The sequence below is a fragment of the Corvus cornix genome, chromosome 4, assembly GCF_000738735.6.
Source record: "Corvus cornix cornix isolate S_Up_H32 chromosome 4, ASM73873v5, whole genome shotgun sequence".
In the NCBI taxonomy this organism is placed as follows: Eukaryota; Metazoa; Chordata; class Aves; order Passeriformes; family Corvidae; genus Corvus; species Corvus cornix.
The window spans coordinates 66,777,395-66,798,093 of NC_046334.1; the positions used below are offsets into that span (position 1 = coordinate 66,777,395).

Consider the following 20,699-nt stretch of genomic DNA (forward strand, 5'->3'; position numbering starts at 1 on the left):
AACAAAGACTAACACCAAAACTTAGTTTCAGCTCAGAAAGTACCTAAACATTTCTCAGTAGTGCAAAATAACGCCACCCAGTTTCTGTTTTATTAATGTAATTATTGACATGGCTCTGTCAATAATGAGTGTCCTGTCTTCTTCTAGGAATTTGCTGCATTTCACTTGGATAAAGGTTAGCGATTTGCTTTGATCAGTACTGATGAAAGTAAGGGAATAATTTCACTGATATTTTGTGATTTTAGTTAGTGGAGTTTGAAGTTCCTGAAATACCTCGATACTATCAAAAGTCAAGTTCTGGGCTTCTTTTATAGTTATTGGAGCAGTATTCAAGGTGCTGTGATGGTGTGCTGCAGCGACTGCTGCTTAGAGAGAAACAAGTAGTACTATCACACATCTTAATGAAGAATAGTTAGACTAGTAGTGTATGTTCACATTTATAGAGATTTGGAACTCTGTCCAAATAAATACTATTTTAGCTATCAATAACTATCTAGTTTAAGACCTCCTAAAAGTGGGTGCAGAATTTCTGCTTTCAGTATAGTTGCTTTCAAGTTCTGTAGGATGAGATTTAATCTCACTCCTAACAGCTCTAGACCCTTGTCTGAAGAGCTTTGTACAGATTGGATATGCAGAATAAAAATAAGATTTGAATTAATGTACTTTGGCTCATATTTCTCCATCCTGTTCCAGGCTTCAGACACTTTGTTTCACTAACCATTTATTAGGGAGTGTGCAAAACAAATTCAATTGGTACTGCTCATAACTCCATTTTACATGTTTAATAAACAATCAGTTCATCTGGCCTGTTTGGGCATAGTACTGAAGTGCTTTTTCTTTATTCTTTAGGTTAAAGTACACACAGTTCAGTTTCAAATCCATAAGTCTATGCAGCATTTAATAAATTTCAGTGAAAGTGCTACAGACCTGTAGGTTAGATATATACTTTTTTCATGCCAGTTGTCCTATGTTATGAAAGTCATGACATTACTCAGCGGCCATATTGCTCATTCCCTCTGGACAGTTTAAAAAAAAATTCGCCATAAAACAAAACAAACCAATCCCTCTAGGTGCAACCCCCATATTTTTACATTCAATATTTTCTTTAAATAACTTTGGTGGGAAAGAAATACTGTGCTTCATGCCAAACCCTTCTACCAAAACTGTTCAGAGCTTTCTTACAGTTACTTGCAAGTGGTTTTCTTGGAGTTCAAGAGAGTTTAATACAGCAGATGAGGGCTTTTTACAGCAGTGTAACACCAGATTTTCACTAACCATGGTGCAGCTGTGAAAAGAAGTTGGGCCTTGACACTTCCTGTGTGACAGTATCTCCTCATGCAGAATAGAACCAATCCTTCCTCCTTTCTACCCCCCACCCTCATTCTCTGAACACGTCTGTTGAAAAATTAAATGGGTCCCACACCAGTCTTGGTATTTTGCAGAGTAACTGGTGAGAGGATGCACTAAACTAATTTTTTCCCTCCCCATACTTCCCTGCAATGCCTGGTGGTACTCCAGGCTCAGGAAGGACTGCAGAGAACCACACTGAGGATAAAACTCCCACTGTTAATTCATGTAATCCCCATACTGCATTGTAGTGTTTGTCATGTAGATTGAGCTCTTCTTTCATATTCTCTCTGGAACTAAATTTTCAGTAACCAGCACAGCCGCTTCCTACATACTTTTCATTCTTTAACCAGCTGTTGAGTGTGGTTGGTGTCCTGTCTCAAATTCATTTATCCAGAGGTGGGTATACTACTCACTGAAATTAAAGGCTTCCCTTATGGTTCGAAGCTCTCCCATGTTCTGCTGTGGGTCCTTGGCAGACCTCCCAGAGAATTAAGCTGCTAGTCATGTTGTCCTTTAAATATTTTTGACCTAAAAGTTTAATTACCTTTATATGAAGTATTTAACATAAGCTTTAAGGGATATGTAGCTCTTACTAAGTTGAGTATTTTATCTCAGCCCCTGAGGGTCACATTTCACAATGTATTGTGATGGTGTAGACTTTATAAGGAAATAATGCTAATTAATTATTCAAAAAAAAAAAAAGAGCACAGGTGGAGTTTCTTCTTAAAGCATTTACCTAATTGACCAGCACCTGCCTAATCACTGTTTGAATGTACCTTATTTTAATCTGGTTTACAGTGCAGACGTAATAAATGACTCTCATCTGGGCTACTCATGGATGTACAATTTTCATTACAATGGTTTATTTTTCAGATTTCATTTGTTATTCTCAGCACTTGTTTTTCATCTTCCTTTTGTAGCTGAGATGACAGTCCTGACTCAGAGGGACAGAAAGAATGAAAAGATTGACAAAAATATTTTCACAGCTACATGTTCTTCTGAAATAATTGTTGTGCTGTCAAAATACCTAATAAGAAAAAGGAGAGTGGCTGTAAACACAGTTATGGAGCAGAAGTAATAACTTCTGGTTTTTTACTTCTGCAGTGATACACCTGCATGAATTTGGTTTGCTTTATATGCAGAAAATAGGGGAAATTGTGTTATGAAGACCTATTACTCTGTCTCAATCTCAAGTTCAAGGATTCAAGCTTCGTGTTCTTCTGTGATGTTCTGGAAAATAGTCACAATGGTTTCTTGGTTTCTGGGAGTTAATCTGATAGCTGTTGTATTGCACTGAGCAAGCTTTCAGCTGTCATTTTCTCCCAATTTTTCAGAACTCACAGCCAGTAGGAAGCAGTTAAACTTGTTTGCCAGTGTCTTTCCCTATGTTGTGTCCATTTTCTGAACAACGGAATGAGTTTAAAGTTTACTTTGCATGAACTCAGTGATGGTTTGATTATCTTTGAATGATAAAATTCCAAGTAATGTGTTTCCTGTCTGCTTGCAGAAATGCAGTGCTCCTGCAGCCTTTCAGCATGCTGCTCTTTATCCTGCTACTGACATCCCTCCTGTTTCTGGTTTCAAAAATGTAGAAAAATAGAGTAAGGTTTCTTATTTTAAGACTTTTTTACTACATCCAATTGAATGGACACCAGACCAATGTAATTGCTTCTCAGACTGTTGTCAGTCTATATTTTGTTTCAGAAGGGGTCCATTTTTTGTAATTGTCTATTTTTCATGAAGTGTGTCACTGCAGAAGTCTAAGGCTGTCGCTGTGAGTGGGGGAGATGACATTTGTGTGACGCACAGATGTGCCATGGGCAGATTGGTAAATGCCTCTGCCTGCACATTGGTGAACACACGATCTAGAGCAAGTTTGTTTTTATGTTAAGCCACACAGGCTAGAATAAAGCTGTGAACTGTCATGTTAACTGTATTTACAAAAAAATGCAATAGTGAATGCATTTTCCAAAATGTAAATGGTAGATCACGCCAAAAATACACAGTCAGAGATGTAATGTGGCAAGAAATCCTTGTGAAGAATGATGGGTACCCTTTTGCCTTAAGATTCTCTAACTCTTAAAAATGGATTCAATAATTCCTTTTATAATACTTCCCCTGTAACTGATGTTTTTTAGCACTGATAAATGTTTTATGCAATTTACAGAGACAGAACATGATTTGTGCCTTGAAAAATTTATAATTATCTGCAAAGCATTTTAAGGCATGTGAACCGACCCTTTTCAAGTTGAAAATGGTTAAACTGCAGAGACTAGAAGAAACTATAAAACCTAGTAAAAAAATGCAAATATAGGTCATTTTTAAACACTTCTGGCTTTTCACCATCAGAAAGATCTTAGTATGTTCAAAAACCTTCCCCAAACCCCTTCAGCATGTGGTATGTGTGGGAAGAAATATTTTGCTTCTCTCATCAAGTCATGGAAATAACTCCCAATTTTAACTGTTTTTCTGTGCAGCTTTAACTGTGATGTTGAGACCAGAGCTTTTGTAATTGAAACTCAAATTTCTCCTTCAAGAAAAGCTCAGTAGAACAGCTCTCTTACATCATACACTTTGGTTATATTATGATTAAATGTAACATGATAACATAAACCCAGCTTTTGCCTTAAACTGCCTGTTTTATTTGGCACTTTGACTGTTGTTACTGGCTGGTTCTCAGTGAGCTTGTCATTTTTTATACATCCTGTTTGCTTACCTTTAAAATGAGTATCTTTTCAGAAAAAGCTATTTATTTAAGCTTGATTATTTAGGCTGCAGAGGACCTTGGGTGGGAGGTGCAGGATTTCAATTTCACTATACTCCAAATTTTCTCAGTTTTACAACAACACTGTTCTCTAGTTTCTAATCATCATCAGCCATTTTCTTAATATTGACAGAGGACAGCAGAGGTCGGGGCTGTGGGAGGAACCAGAAAGGGAGAGAGCAAAAAAGCTTTAAGGAGCTCTTTGCAGAGGTTCAGTGTTTGTCAGAGTTGCTTTGGTTTTCAGAAGAGCATAATGAAGTGTAACTCGAGGGGTTTTATTGTCCTCATTCACCAGAATGCTTCCTACTGTGTTGAACTGACCTGTTTTAATTATGCTCATCTTAGCAGTCTGGACTATGTATATGTGTATGTATTTAAGTTTTTAGCTGTCTTAAAGTATCCAGCTCTCCTCCCTTCTTCCCATCCCTAAACAAGTCACTATTTTTTTTTTTTGTAGTTTCACTGTAAGGATTGCTAACACACAGCATCATGATGATGTTCACCTGAGAGGACAGTGCATCACATTTGATGCTTTCCCAAATTAAAAATAGTTAAGGAGTTACAAAGAAATTAGAGAGGTCAGTGTTCAATGTGTAAAATATTTCCGTACTGTTATTTTTAGTGTCATCTGAGTGTGTTCTACTGACCTCAACAGAAAAAAATAAATGAAACCTTGTGAAAATAATTTGGTTATCCAAGGCCCCACACTTGCTTATCTTCAGACTTTTTGATAAGGAAAATAAGGAGTGTCTCAGGTAATAGTTTAACGTTCTTGGGTCAAAGTACAGGTGTGCTGTTGGAGAAATTGCTTTCAGTGTTTGGGATCAGAATAAAAGAAGCCTTTGATGTTGGCTCCACTTGGATTATTTGGTTTCTTTCTCAGAGACAGCATCCTGTACAACATCTAAAATATGAGAAAAGCACAGAGAGAGTAGCCATTAGCACAGGCTACATTCAGAAATCTTACGTTGTAATAAATTGTTGGCAGTACCTTTAAAACAAAATATGAAATTAATACTCTGAAAGCAGTTGTACTGACAAAGCTAAAAAGTGGTGTTTTCTCCCAAAGCATGTTTCCAGCTCAGGCAATGGTTTAAAGCAAAACAAACAAAAAACCCCAAACCTGCAGGAATAAAATAACTTGCTATAAGAGCAACATTTTTGAGTGAGAGGAAAAAAATTAGTTTTCTTCTTTTTCCTTCATGGTTCAAATACATACATTACAGGCACATCAAGACTCATTCCTGGAGGGAATTACATTTTAAATTAACATTATGTGGCTGTTCAGCTTTTATCAAAATCACAGCCAAGATGCTGGTTCTGATAACTTGATTTAAAATGGAAAGGCATTGGTTGCATGCTTTCTATTGAATACATGGGTAAAAGATTGAGGATAAGGGCCACTGATGCACTTCATGTGCAGCACAGCCCTCTTTTGCCAACCTGTTCTGGTCTGGTGTTATTTATCCTCAGTATTGCCCTGAAAGTCTCCAGTGCTGCTTCTTCTGTGGAAAGTGTTTTAAGTAAAAGTCTTGGCATGATCTGTATTGTTACTGGAATGGCTCAGGGAGTTAATCATTCTGCTTCTAGTGCAATTGTTGAAACAGATTGTTTTTCCAGTTCCTGCCAGCAGGAATTTTCTGCCTTTTTTTTTTAAAGTCACACCCACCCACCAATAAAGTTTATGGTCTGAAATACAAGCTCAGTTGTATTTTACACTTGGATTTGGGAGCTTGTTAGGGTGGGTTAGCCCCCAGATGCCATAATCAGCCAGCTTCATGGTCACTGTCCTGGGGGAAGAGGAAAGCATAGGTATATTCTGATACACACCCAGCATATGGTGCATTGTGGGAACATCTGTAATACAGGCTTGATTCATGCCTTCAGCTCTGTATTTTGGAGAAGCTGCCCCATCAGTAACTGGGAGATTGATGTCCATAGTTGCGGGTAGACGTGGTTGCTGAAAGTCATAATTCTCAAGTTCGTTGGTTCTTAATTTGTAGGTCCTGTCCCCAGGTTTACTGCAGTGATTCCTGTAAGTGACCAAGTAGTTTTTTGTGGCTTTTGCCACAGCGTGTATGGGCAGGGGCATTCCATCCTCACTGTAAAACCTGTGGAACAACTGACAGCAGTTGGCAGCCTTAGCCGGAATTTCTCAGAAGCTGGGATTGATGGGAGTGAACTCAACTAGGACAGCTCCACTGTTGCCCATTTATTTATCCCCCCTTTCTTCACTTGTTACTTAATAAAGCTGAAAGTATTTGAAACAGGTAAATACTCACTGTGCACAGGCACTGAGTTGTTGCACATCCAAGGAGAGCTCAGTCCTTTAGAATGTTTTGCCTTTCTCTGGAGTTTGCTTTCGTGTATCTGTTACTTGAAAACAACACTGCTGCAACATCAGTTTTTAAGTGTGTTTTATTGCAGCTACTTAGACTTTCTGGGTTTGGTACTTGATACAGTTGTTACTGAATATTATAACTTGTTTTGCTTTTTAAATGGTGATGGAAAATTAAAACATTTTACCATAGTGCATGATGCTGTTACTGCTTGTTTATTTTACATTAAATAGGTGTGATTCATACTGTTTTCAGTCTTACTTTAGTTAAGATTAGGCATATCTTTACAGCATGCTCCAAATATGTAATTTGAGTAATTTTATGACATATTAAATACTTCCAGTCTTCATATTGATGTTTGAAGTACATATGTACCAATAGAAAATGTTGCCAGATTATTTTGTTTTTCCTCAACAGAACTTTATTTCTGATCAAAGGCTTTCAAGATGTGCCTTGTGGGATGTTTGTTTTTTTTGTACTCTGACAGGCACTTAGGATTTTGTGTGCATGCTGACAGATGTTAGACAAATAAGAGCAAAATTACTAGATTTAAAAAAAAAAAAAAAGACTGGTTAGGGATCACTATTAAAAAACATAAAAAACACAGAAAACACAGTTAAACCTCATATCCTTTTGGCTGTCAGAATAAGGTCCTGAGAATGGCAAGTTTACTTGCTCTGTGTGTGTGTAAAAGTAATGAGGAATCATGATTCGGTGTCTGGTAACAGCAGGGAAATGCAGAATTTTCTGAACAGAAGTCATTGGCTTATTTTGTTTTGGTTGTACCAAAAGGGAAAATCAAGCAAGAGAGTTGTGTCAAATCCTTTGTGCTGAGGCCATTGTGTTGACTGCTGTAGTAATTGCTTGGGTGCCCAGGCTCATTTCTCACAGGTAGTGAAATAATGATGTGATGTGTGCAGAAATCTTACGTACATGAAGGCCCGTGGACCGGGGTGATAATTACACAGTAGTGGTCTTGGGTTTGTGTTTTGTGTCAGGGAATGAGCCGTGAGTGTCCTGCAGAGCTCTGGGTGCATTTCAACCTGCGCAATTAGCAGGAGGATACAGCTGGGTGTGACTGCTCTGCACATCAGTGGGTCAACACAGCACAGGAAACCACTCGTATTTTTCTTGATCTCTTGAAAATTAAAAAGAAATAAGGAAGATGACTTGTTTTTACTGAGTTCAGGTAAATAAAAAGCTTAGATATCAGCAGTATTCAGCCACTATGTGCCTCCAGTAAAGTCCCACTGTGCTCAGCGTTAACCTCTGAGCCCTGGGGACTTCTATAGGGGCTGCACGCGTGCTTTAAGTACAGCTTATGCTCTGTTGGCTTTTGCATGTTTACTGTGAAGTCCAGAGCTTGTTTCTTTAAAAATCAGTTTGGGATTGTTCCTATAAATTTTAATAAGCCTTGCAGCAGGTTCCTAAAATCTTAGGAAATATAGTTAGAAGCATTAAATGAGATGAGAAAAGGAGGAAATTAAATTTAATCTGCTAAGTAATTCAGTCTTCTGAGGGTGGCTGTCACTTTTTTGTCCCTTTGGTGTTCTTTATTTAAAAGTATTCTCCCCTGTGCCTCCTTCCAATCCCGCATCCCAAATCATGGGAAATTGCATCCTGCTCATCTTGAAGCCAGCAGCAAAAAGTGTTGGCTCAGATTCTGGTGGAATCATGAGATTTTTGTGTTGCATATTCAGCATCTAAATATGCTGAATGTCAAAATACTGAAGGATGATAAATGCTCTTTTTTTTCCGTGCATCCATTTTACTGATCCTTGTACCTGAGTTGTATTTTAAACTTTGTTTCTAATTGACTGCCCTTAGAGTTCTACTCTGCCTTGAATCTCATTGTCACTTGAGTTCATGGTGCACAAAACAATGAGTCTACCAAAACAGCCCAAAATGTAAAAATGCATGATAGGTCCGTAACCTTAAAATACGTTTTTGAACTATGGGGTTTCTAGGAATTTTAATAGTGCATATTGGCAAATCTAATTCATAACAGCTTCTGTGTTAGTGTTATGAGGAGAATATTTTTTGTTTGTTTTGACAACTCGTTCTTTCCTTGAATTAATATTAGCATTTATTTTTGAAAATAATGCAAATTTTTTTGAGGGTTTATGGTAAATAAGTGACAGCTCTCACTGAATTTACACCTAGGTAAGAATATAAAGTAAAGGTAAATGCCAAAGGGGTTAGTCTCATGTTACATGTGCAAGACTATAAATCAGGTGAATGTCCAACCTGTCATTTTCAGGTCTTGTTTTTGTATATATTGATGAGATTTTTCAGTAGTTTGCATTTTGTTAGAAAAGTAAATCACTTTGATGTTTTACAGTGTATAAAAGCAGTTATTTACAACAAATTCTTTGAAAGGACATTGTCAAGGGATTTTTCTTTCTTATTTAATCTTTGCACTTGTGAGAATCCCCAGTGATGGGAAAATCCTCTTGCCAGGCTGCTCTCCTCCATTTCATGTGCCTGTTGGTTTGTGATTATAGGGTTACTGATAAGTGTTGTGCTTTTTGGCATTGATGTATTTTTCAGAAAAAAGAATTGAAGCATTTGTTTTGAAAAAAGAAAAACACATTTAAAGAATTACATGGACTTTGCAAACAGATTTAAGAAAATGAAAGGTAGGTCAAGTTTTGGGCCTACAAACCTGACAGTGTCCTTTACTTTTAACATGTATACCTTTTATGAGACACTCCTGATAATGGTATGTTAATCAGCAGCAGAAAAATGTGAAAATTACGTTGTTGATCATTAATCTTGATAGCTTTCCTTGTTGCATTTTAGTACATTTTCCAGTGTCAGCAAACCGTGGCAGCCTATTTGAGATTTCTGTTATTTGGGCAAAGTGATTGCTTCAATTACTGTCAGTTTGTACTATAAAAGGTTGTTTTACAAAAAGTTTAAAATACATTTTATTATTATAAATTATTATAATAATACATTATTATGTCAGGGAGAGCTTTCTTACCCTCCAGTCCTGAGTATGCCTAATGGCATTGGCCTCAACTCTTCCTCCTTGGAGTGTAACACAAACAATACACCTTTGTTTCAGGAGCAAAGGGGCAGGAGATGCAGGTTGGATTTGGGAGGGACAAGGACACTGCCCTGCTTAGATAGCTTTTTCCCTGTTAAAAAAAATACATCTTGTGCTAGGGTTGGTCTGGTCACTTTTAAGTCCCCATGCTGTCAAAGGTGTGAAGGTAAAATAATTCACAGCCTTTCCACTCCTGTTTTGGTTGCAAAGCTGGATGATGAGTTCATTAATCCCTTGTTTGTGGGACCCACAGTCAACTGTGCACAGGGCTGGCCTCTCGGGTTCTGCAGCTGAAAACTGGTTTTTCAATTCCCAAGTTTATTTCCATAAGAGCTGGACTAAAATAAGGTTTTGATAGGTTTTTTTCCAGGAGAGCTAATCCAGACTGCAGCTGTGCAGAGGCACTGTGCTGTGAGCCACATGGTGAATAGCTGCTGCTTATGGACAGCTGCTCTGTCTGTCTCTGCACCTTATACCTGGTATTAATTTAGAAAAAATTCCAGCAGCCACTGGCACAGTAGCTGTTACTGGGATAAGAGCTTCCCCACCAGATTATTTCCACATGGGGGCAGGGCAGAAACCCCAGACTAACAGCTGGATTAAAACTGTTGGAAAAGCATTGGGTTTTTTCTTAAATACATTTAGATAACCTTAAGGGCCTGACTTACACCCAGCAAAACCATAAAGTTCAGAGTTAAGGCTTCTCACTCCATCTCTGGTACCCACTGGAGCACTTGGCCCTCCAGCATGGAGATTTTGGAGATCACACACTGTCCCTGGATCCCTGCTCACCCAGGCAAAGCCTTGCCCATGTGAGTGGTGCCGACTGTTCCAGGTAGGTGTATTTACAATACACCTGCTGTCCTGAGCAAGGTGCCGTGTGTGTGTGTTAACACTCTGCTGGTTTCCCTGGAATATTAATGGCCAGTGGCAGCACAGCAGGTGTGGTGGAAAGCCAGCAGCCATAGGGGGAAGGGTACAGATGCAGTGAGAAGCTTTAACTTTTGAGTTTCCTGCCTTCTGTGAGCACGAGTCAGACCCTTAACGTTGTTTTAATGTATTGTTTGTGTTTAATTTTTAGTAAAAATTTGAACACCATCCAGGCTACAGAGGTTGCAGTGGATAAGAAGTTTAAAAGCTTTGGTTCAAGATTACATGAGGCTGCAAGAAAAATTAAAGACATGGAAATGAGGATGGAATGACAGGCTGCTATTTTGCCTCAGAATACTGAAGATTGTAAAGCATTGAGAAATCGAATTCATGACCCTGGAAATCAAGCTCAGATTAAGAAATGTCAGGTTGGTAGGGGTTCCTGAAAGTCTTGAGTTAGGATAAACTGAGATTGTTTTCCCGTAACAAAGATTATAGGGTGTGGGGGTGGATGGTATAATTTTTATTATCTGTGTTACGTGAAATGCTATACCGTATACTTAAACAAGCCAACTAAGTGAAATTATATTTTTAAATTAGTTTCACGTTTGTCGTGTTGAATGTCACTTCTGACCGTTTCACAGTTACTTCTCTCTGGCGCAGAGTTGCATGATTCACTGTAAATGCAGGCATGGAAAACACTGCTCTTAAATACACATTGGTTTCTGCTGCCTCTCAGAGGGTTTGCTGCAAAGCCAAAGGCCTGGTGCAGTATGACATTTCTAGATAAAAAATGGGCAGAACGTATCTAAATGGTGAAAGAGGAAGCTTTTTGTTCAAAAGGTTCTGATTCACAGTGAAGCCATGTCTTCCCAAATGTGACCTTTAAATAGTGGCTACCACTGTGATGAAGTTCCTGTAAGTTAACTTAAGTGGGGAGTTACTGCCTGTGATTCAGTGGCAGGATATTTAGGCAAAAAGATGGTGCAACAGGAAGTCTGTGCTGAAGTTCAGAAAGGATTTTGGCAAGCAAAGGTTTGTAGGGTTTTTGTGGTCAAGGTCACTAGATGTATTTGAGTTCTGGGGATTCTTAAAGCCTTAGATTCTCTCAGGGAGGGTTTGTCCTTCTGGTTGTTTTTTGACTTCTGTTCCTATGCTTTGGGGCTTGGTCTGGCATTCCCCTTAGTACCAATGTTACACACGTAACTTGGTTGAAATATACTGGCGAGAGGGGAAAACCAGACCACGCTTTTGTGTATTTAAGAGAAATCATTATCTTAAAGGGCTCTGTTTAGTGCTGTTATTTTTAATGATTTTCTGATAGCTCTAGTCAGAAAAGTGTTTGTTAGAAGTGAGAGTTTTTAATCTCATCTTCGTTTTTCAGTTTGGACCATGTTTCCTACTGTTGACAGAGGTGCTTTAGTTGTAGCTCTAAGGGAATCACCTGTGCCGTATTTTTCCTCATTCATCTGCAACAACTTCAGTATCAAAGTTCTGGGTTTTTTAAAATTTTATTTTAGCTAGCATTCAAACTTTTTGTTGAAGTTCTGGCTTTGCTGTACTGACAAGACCATGACCATAACATTTCAGTTGTCAAGTGAGCGCAGTTACTCTAAGGAAAATGAATAGGTCTTGCAATGTCATTTTTTTCATTTGTTTCTAGACATAATTGCATTTTATTAATGCTATTATATATACTGTTTTTAAAGAAATGTGAACAAGTCTATAGCATGCTTTATCCTAGGATGTTTTTAAGTAAATTTAATGTGGAGTTTTATAATTAAATTCCCTTTAAAGCATAGAATTGTTCCCTGAGTAACTAAGTATTTTTATGTGTTTGTGTCCTGTACCACATTACTAGTATGTTATTTATTTACTAAATATGTCTGTATGAGGGTGATGTGGCCATTTCTGGTTCAAGCAAGTATGAACAGTAAAGTTCAACATGCACTGTTTTCAAAAATTACGTTTTAAAGTCTCCCATTTAGTTTTGGTGGCTGGATATTTTTGAAGTAACATGTAGCAGAAGCATTTCTAAGCTTATCTATCATAGTAGAGGTTAGGACTGGGTGTTTTTACAACAGAGGATAATTTCCATGGAAAACTTAGCTGGTGGGTACTTTTCCCATCTGAATGCCTCTCTGTTATGGTGAGAGTACTGCAGAGTCAGTCCATTGGCATCATCAGATGTTGGGAGATGCTGGAAGTAGAACAGAGAAGAACCAAATGTAGTGACTCTTGTTCTGTTGTCTCTAGGTATAAAACCTGTTTGAATAGATAGAGAATTTAAATGCCAGATTGCAGTGGGACTGGGCTATCCTGAGTTGGTGTCTTGGGGTCTAAATTTGACCAAACCAGAACAGTTGGTTAGGAGTGGACACATAATTTTTGGGTTTGGGCTCGGCCATTGAGAGGGACTGTGAGGGCAGCAGTCTCTGGAGCTGTCTTTCAGCCCCAGGACCAGAGCCGGGTCCCAGGGGAGAAGTTATATGCTGCTTCTGTTGAGTTGTGAAAATCTCTCTTCCCAGCAGCTGGTTTTCTTCACCAGATACCTTGTACAGCTGGGATTCTACTGGTATTCTATCCACTTAAAATGCAGATACCAGTCTTTCAGGACTTACTTTCTGGCACAGGCTGGGGCTTAAGATGCAGGGATTGCTTGTAGAATTTAACTGGGGCACCTCAGTCTTTTGCATTAATGTTGGACTGACTTGGATTATCAAGCAAATAAGCAATGTTTTAAAATTCACACTGAAACAAAAATATGTGTTGAAATCTGTATACTAGAAATATCTAGCCTGATTCACTTTTCAGTGCTTAAAACTTATTTTGAAAGAGGAAAAAAGATCATGTACTTTACTCTTCATTTTGCTTTTCATTATCTCCTCAGGAAGTCCCTTTTTTCCACTCCTGCTTAACTACTTTTTGTAAATGTAATGGTTTAATATTATTGCCTCGAGTACTTCTGTGTATTTATAGCATCTGTATTGTTCAAAAGATGCTCTCTAAATATCTTAAGGATTACTTTTCATTTCCAGACTCTGTAAAGAGGATGTAAATGAAGTTTTCAGTTTGGACTGATACTCCTTCTCCCAGATATTTGACGAGAATTTCTTTGTCACTCCAGTGTTCAGAGTGTGGTGTTGATTTAGGGAGGGACATTTTTTTCATGTTTTATAAGAGTTTTCAGTGATGGATTAAGTATGATGTGTTTGACTAAGCTATATAGAACTGTTTATGAAACTTTCTAAATCTAAGCAGACCTACATAGATCAGCAATTTGCCTGTTAACTTGGACACTGGATCCTCAGTAAATGCAAAATTTTGCTGTTGTAGGCTTTTTTTAAGTTAAATTTTAGTCTCAGCAAAATCATCATTATATATGTAAATTGAATACTCAAATCCTTACTGAGTTGCTTATGATATTCCATAAGCTACACTCTTATTGCAAGCCTGGACAAGAGATTTCTCACTCTGTCTAGAGCTCACAAAGGTGTGGAATCCAGTCAAAACCTAAGGGTTGGATAAGGTTGCACAGACACTTCTTACTAGTGCAGCAAGGATGTATCTTTAAAAAACAAGTATACTACTCCCTTAGTGGTTTTATCCATCTTTCATAATTCAGCCTTCTGAACCTCCATGGAATGTTTTCTAAGGTCTTCTGTGTTCGTTTGACAGCTGAGTGTAAACTTGTTCCTGTTTTATTAGCTTCAGTCCTTGAAATCTTTTTCTGCCATCAGAATAAACAAGACTAGCTATAACCTATTTTTAATCACATTTGCATGGCCTGAATAACAAGTCTTCTCTGTTTCTTTGTAGGCATTCGACCTCCGATCATGAATGGGCCCATGCACCCGCGCCCTTTGGTAGCGTTGCTGGATGGCAGGGATTGTACAGTAGAAATGCCTATTTTGAAGGATGTAGCCACAGTGGCATTTTGTGATGCTCAGTCTACACAAGAAATTCATGAAAAGGTAATATTTAACAGGTACAATTGAGGTGTTTTAGGAAATGCAAATACTGTAATGATTCGGACCAGTGTTGTGTCAGTTGTGACGTTGTTAAAATGTACGTGGTGAGCTGTGCTTTTGTGTAGTGTATTATTCTTGGCTGGATGTTGTCCCTCTGCTTACCTGCTGAGTCAGATTCATGGAGAGACCTAGAAATGCTCCTTGGAAACATTTCTGTTGCTCAGCAGCCTTTGCCTGGAAAGACAAATCTCAGTATGGGATTTTCTGCGTGGGGAACTTTCTGATTTCTTTGTTTAGCCAAGGAATTGTGCAGATTGGGTTAGGCAGCCTTGTGCACTGAGAATTATTACTGCAGAAGAGTTTCAAAACAAATGCTAACCCAAAATTTACGTGGAAAATGTAGTGAATGTCAACCTAACTTGAGAACACGTGCAAGGAATTGAAAACTTCTCAGTCTTCATTCATAACGGATCTGCAGAGGTAGTGTTTGTTGAGGGTTTTAAATAAAATAAAGCTTAATTTATAAGGTTCAAAGACAGTACATGTTTTTTTTAATCTAGAGAAAACCCAAGCTTTTTTTCTCAATTCCCTTTTATTATATATCAAAAATTAAAATGGGATAGAATGCCTGTTTCTGTATATTTCTTTTCAATCATGTTGAGAAGTTGCTTCTATTTTACTGTTTTGTTTTCCTATCTCACAGCACCGTTAGAAGTTAAATGGATTCCATTTACAAGGACTAAATGACACATGGAGAATAAGTAATATAAATGCTGTTCTACTTTTATTAGTAGATGAGAGCAGGCTGCTCTTTGGGTGAACACTATAGCGTTGGCTACTGCACCACCTGTATAGTTTTATGATTTGCTTAGTAAAATCAGCATAATTTACTTCTGGTGCATCAAGACTGGGGAATTCCTGTGTGCCATTAATGCCTTGCATAAAAAAAATGGGTATTTTCAGTTATCAGTGGTGTGTAATAAATGAACTTTTCAGATCCTGAGACTGAGTGTGTGTCTCTCAAATTGCAGGTTTGGAAAAGTAATTGAATAACTGATGAGTGACATAGGTAATCTGTTGCTGATCTTCACAACAATGCTGTCTTGAGGGGAGTATACTAAAGGTTGCATACTTTGCTTTTTATTATACAACAATAATTAATTCTTAATGATCTCAGTAATACATCAGGAAAATAGATTTTCACTAGCTATCAGTACAACACCGTAATACAGATTTTCACTTTTCTAAAGGATGAGGCAATCCCAAAATGTTTGGGTCTGCAAGGTAGTAAATTTTGGCAACAAAAATCACAAACCTAAATTCATTATCCTGTTGTATTCCTTTAACACTGACTGAGAGATCAGATTTATGAAGTGTTGAGCACTGTTCACTTCTGTGTGAAAAGTGTTCACTGTTTCATCTGCCATGAAAAATGACTATTTTTCACCTATCTTTAGAGTAGAGGAATATCTGTATTTTAGATACAATGTTGCTTTGCTAAATACGAAATTGTTTTCACAAAAGGTTTTAAAATCAAGAGTTGCATATTTAAAGGAGTATCTGAAATGTTCATGTGTTTATGAATGCACATTTGTGGCCATACTAAATGATGGTGTCCTGTTAATTGAGATCTAGATTTTGATAATAGATACTAAGAAGAGCCACTGAATTAACAGGCTAGCAGATACAGATGCACTTAGTGTGAAGTTGCCGGGAGCAAGCCAGAGGCTGGGAAGTTCAGGATGGGATTTGAAAGGTGATTGACATTGTTTGATCCTCTTAGATGGGTGACTGTAGATGAACTGGGGGGGGAAGACATGAACCAAGAATCAGATGGGGAGGAAAGGAGTGAAAGACTCAGAAAGATGTTTAGGAAAGTAGGAACCTATATTAACTCAGCTTGCACAGTTGTGGAGCCTTGATCACAGGGGTTTGAGGAGTCAGAGTTTGAGGAATTAACATTCTGGAACCTGAAGAAGGAATTTCTGCTGGTCGTGAGAGTTTCAGGGACAAGACTGTGGTTTAAAATATTGTCTTTTTAGTATTTAAAGGAAATAGAGTGGAAAGCGGAATTTATCGTAGCTTGTGAAATAGCAAAGCACAAGCTATGTAGGTTTTCATAGAAGAGCAAGCAGCCCGAGAGATTTTAACACATACAGAAAGGAGGAAAAGAAGTGATGATTTGAATGCCATTTGTGTGCAGGGTGAAAATCAGGATACTTCACTGTGTGTGCTCGTTAAAGGAAGTTTTCTCCAAACTGGTTAATGCCTGAGTTGCAGTTCTGTAGCAGTTCCCTTCTGCCAAGAGTTCATTTGTCAATCACTTCTTATGGCTGAGGAGATTAAAGTGTGGAAAATAAGTAACAAGTTGTAATGTTGCAAATAAATAATAACATGTAGTAGAACTCTGCTTCATCTCAGCAAAGCATTCGTTCCCTGTTCCACTGTTCTGGAAGGCAACTTGGATGGTGAAGATAACATTTCCTTCCTTCAGAAAAATGCGGCTGCTAGTGCTTAAGTGAATACTGACATTTACTGAGAGTGACCCAAGGTTTTGAAATAACTTTGTGGTTAGAGGACACTTACTACACTTCCTCAGAAATTACTCGTGTGTGAGATTCTGCTAGTTTTTGGTTTGTCTCTTTATTTCCCATTCTCCCTAGAAAAAGCAGTTTATTTTCAAGCCAGTCTGCAAGGCTGCAATAGATGTGTTTATCCCTTAACCCCTAAGTTCTGTTTTATTGTAGATGTTGTGAAGTTGAGCATTACGTTTGTCAAACTCTTATCATGGCATAACTGGGAGTTCGGTTCACTGCATCCTATCTGAAAACTTCTGTCACTTAGGGTAAAATATTTTAAGATTTCAGTGTTTAAATTTATTTCTTATGAGAGATTGCATTACTGTCTATAAAAGTTGCTCACTGTGCTTAAATTGGCTATTATTTTACAATTAATGATGTGTAAATAAGTTCTGTCAGTAACTATCTTAGACTGCTTTCAGGTGTACACAGTGTTTTGGTTTGTTCTGCCAAAAAATAGAGTTGTTCATCCAAAAAAATTATTTAAAAACACTTAGCTTGCTTCCATCCTCCTTCCAGGGTCAACTTTCTTTTTTCACTGGCTCATGCTCTGTTGTCTGTTCACCTCTTTTTCCCAATCCCTCTTCGTCTCAGTGCCGTTCACAGTTTGCTGCTTTTCCTGGCTCCTTGGCAGCCTACCGAGCACTCTGATTCCTGCAGTATTGCTGCTCTTTTCCACTTCTGTACCTTTGAAGACATGACAGACTCAAGCACACCCTTGAGGTCTTTATGTTGCCTGAGATTTTTTTGAGTTCATGTTCTTTGCTTTTTGGGCTACCTGACCTTTGCCCTATGTTCTGTAACATGGAAGTGCTGTGTAGATTCAGAGGGATAAATATAAACATGCTGTGCAAGAGCTGGTAATAGGCATCTCGACCAAGCAGAGAGAAAATAGTGATTCTTGCAAACCCAAATGAAAAGACAGGAAGCACAACTGATGAAGAATGGTCTTTAAAACAAAATGTACTGGCTGGAAAGAAATCAAGAGTTTATTTGAAGCTGAGTACATTTTTTCATTCTCTTTTTTCTGTAATTATGTGCTTTCCTACATCTTGTTGCAAATCAAGTAGAAGAAAAAAGTGTGTGGTTGACTGGATTTACAGCTTCAAGCACTTACCCAGTTCACCAGAACACTGATGAGAGCACTGAGTAGTCTTTGGGTGGAAGTGGGAACAGAGTCTGTCAGGTAAACCAGTGCCCCAACCTTGAGGTAGAATGTGTTGGATCCTTTGACTTCTGTTTTCTGAGCACAACATAAAATGATTTTCAAAAGGATACTACATTTCCATGTTTGTAGTTTTAAGTTAAAAAAAAATTAAAGCTGAACTTCCTGTTCAATAGAACTTGAAAGTTTTCAGTCACACTTTTACAGAGGAATTAAATGTAGAAACAGTTGTAGTGATGGCAGTTTTATCAAAGACCATTTTAAAGAAGAGCTGAAAAGCAGCAAATGTTTTGAAACTGATAGAAACAAATTCAGAATGGTGCTGTTGTTCAGCTCTTTGATTTGTCCCTGTTACAGCAATGGTTAAGTGAGATAATTTTTCCAGTTTCCAGTTCTTTGTTTAGCAGTAAAGCTTGTGTTTACACCATCAGTGCTGTTTATATTCATGATGCAGTTGAAGCATTTTAGTTTTCCATCAGATTTAAATTCTCAAAGAACATAGGTTGAAAGGAAGCAGCCTTGTTGTAAACAATAACGTCTGTTTGGGAGTAAGTTGTCACCTCGGAGCTGATCCAAAACCTTGTAAATGTACTGAAACCGAATGAGCTTTGGATCAGATTCCTCATGAAAGACTTCAGAAAAACCTGGGTTTATGCATTGTCACCAGGGACTTCCATGACTCCATAATATCCTTAGGTATAGGTGTTCAATCCATTGTAGTGTCTGATAGACTTGACCTGAATTCAGCCTTATGAATAGATGCAGTTCAGCCTTATTAGTAGACAAACTATCACATGGAACTGCTGTTTAAGATTTTTCATTGGAACTTACTATTTAGTAAAAATGTTTTCAGAGTCTGTATTCTCAAATGGATTTCTGTCATTAAAATTGCATGTAACAGTCAGTAAATCCTGACTTGGAAATACTGGCTTCAATATAGTATTTAAAAGGAAGTTTGGTATAGACTATACAGATTATTTATGTAGTTGTGTGTCTATTTGTATGTATATATTTTTAATATTAATTTTTAGAAGACTAGAAATACACTATCATATATATATATGTCACATGTATATAGATGTAGTTTATATAGTGTGTGGATATATAGGCTTTTAGAGAGTGTGTTTTCAGGACCCTGCAAGTAAGTTTTGTTTGTTTGTGTAATATATTTATATTTGTATTTATGGACAGTATAAACATAAGTATTAATGTTTAGGGTCCTCACTAGAGAGTATCCTGGCTGAATAAAGTTTATATAAAATGGGTGGGTTACTGACAGCACCATGGATCATAGGAGCCTAACAGGGAGCTGAGAGCTTGTAAAGAGAAGCAAGAACTTGTAAAAAGCAGCACAATCTAACAGAGCTTTGGAGAGCTACTAAATACCACTCGAGCACACTGGCTTTTCTTTTTAGCTTTAATGGTGTTGGTTTCACATGGGCCTTTTGCAGTGTTGTAGGGAGGCTTTGAGAACAGCTCTGAGTCTCTGCAGCCTTCCCCGTGTGACAGACTATTGGTTACAAATTCTACGCGCAGCTGCTTTTTGCAAGTTAAATAAGGCAAGGCCTACTCCGTTTTGGTAAAGTACATTTGTTCCACCCAAATGTGCAAAATATCTCAAGTCTGTTGGTGACACTGGAACATACTTTTTTTTTAGGGATGACACATCAAACTTCAAGAAATGCAACGCTTTGTACTTTCTAGAACCAGATGAAATACAGCACTTTCTAGTGATGATTTTTGTTTTTAAGATTGATACCTTGTCATATTCAACATGTAATTTATAATTTGTTTTTCTTTGCATTGAAGTACTTCGGCATTTTATCTACTGTGTTATGTTTCTGTACTCTGGATTTGATTCATGAGCATCTGGGATCAGCCTCTCGTAGTCAAATCTAGAAGTGTCTTCAGATGCTTCAAGAAAAGGAGGCCTTGCTGTTTAGTTCTTAGCATGTTGTGATAGGTTTATGTGTTTTTGTAAAAGTAAGCAAGATAGTCAGAGTTCTTCCCCACATAATGAGACGTGTGTCACAGTGGTGACTATGCGATGTTTGGCATGATGGCTAAAATAGTGTAGTGCTGAAAGAAGGGGGAAAAAATGTAGATGGGAAAATGTTTAAGAAGGATTTCGACCTTTGGTAATCAGTACTCAGGATTTGTTAAGTTCTTGGAAATAAAAATGTCTCCTACTACTGTGTCATCTGTTCCCTAAGACCCTTGGTGACCTGGCATGTTGTGAAAGCAGAGTAGTCATTTTGAGGCTGAAGAACAGCAGAAAGATGTGTCCAAGCTGTTGTGATTGGAAAAGCTGTCAGCTTACAGAATAGGGAACGAAAAAGACTCAACAGTGAGCTGTAGCTCCACCTGGAAGGAAGTCCAAAGGCACAGAAATTAGGCAGGTGAGCTACATAATCATTTGGTAACAGAAGGAAGCCAACTTATGTCCTGTGTTTCAGCTTTTGCCTCAGATCCTTTATTCCCAGAGAGCACAGTTGCAGTGTGATGGAAGCAGGAATGGCTGTTGGAGGAGCACGGCTGACTATTCATTTCCTGTCAGGTTTTTCCATTGACTTTCTTTGCAAGAAATCATCAAAGAGCATGGTCTGACT

At 37.9% G+C, this 20,699-nt stretch overlaps 1 protein-coding gene across 9 annotated transcripts in view; it reads left to right on the forward strand.

The window, feature by feature from the left end:
• The window catches only part of CTBP1 (C-terminal binding protein 1), a 236,084-nt gene that overhangs the window by 185,461 nt on the left and 29,924 nt on the right, over positions 1-20,699 (forward strand). For 6 of the 9 annotated variants that reach the window (XM_039550318.1, XM_039550319.1, XM_019287097.3 and 3 more), the window contains one exon: positions 14,195-14,349. In XM_039550318.1, coding sequence (XP_039406252.1) covers positions 14,195-14,349 — 155 coding nt within the window. Of the gene's footprint in view, positions 1-9,003; positions 9,093-10,586; positions 10,804-14,194; positions 14,350-20,699 lie in introns of those variants that run through there. The other 3 variants (XM_010402065.4, XM_039550322.1, XM_010402064.4) reach the window with 3 other exon arrangements.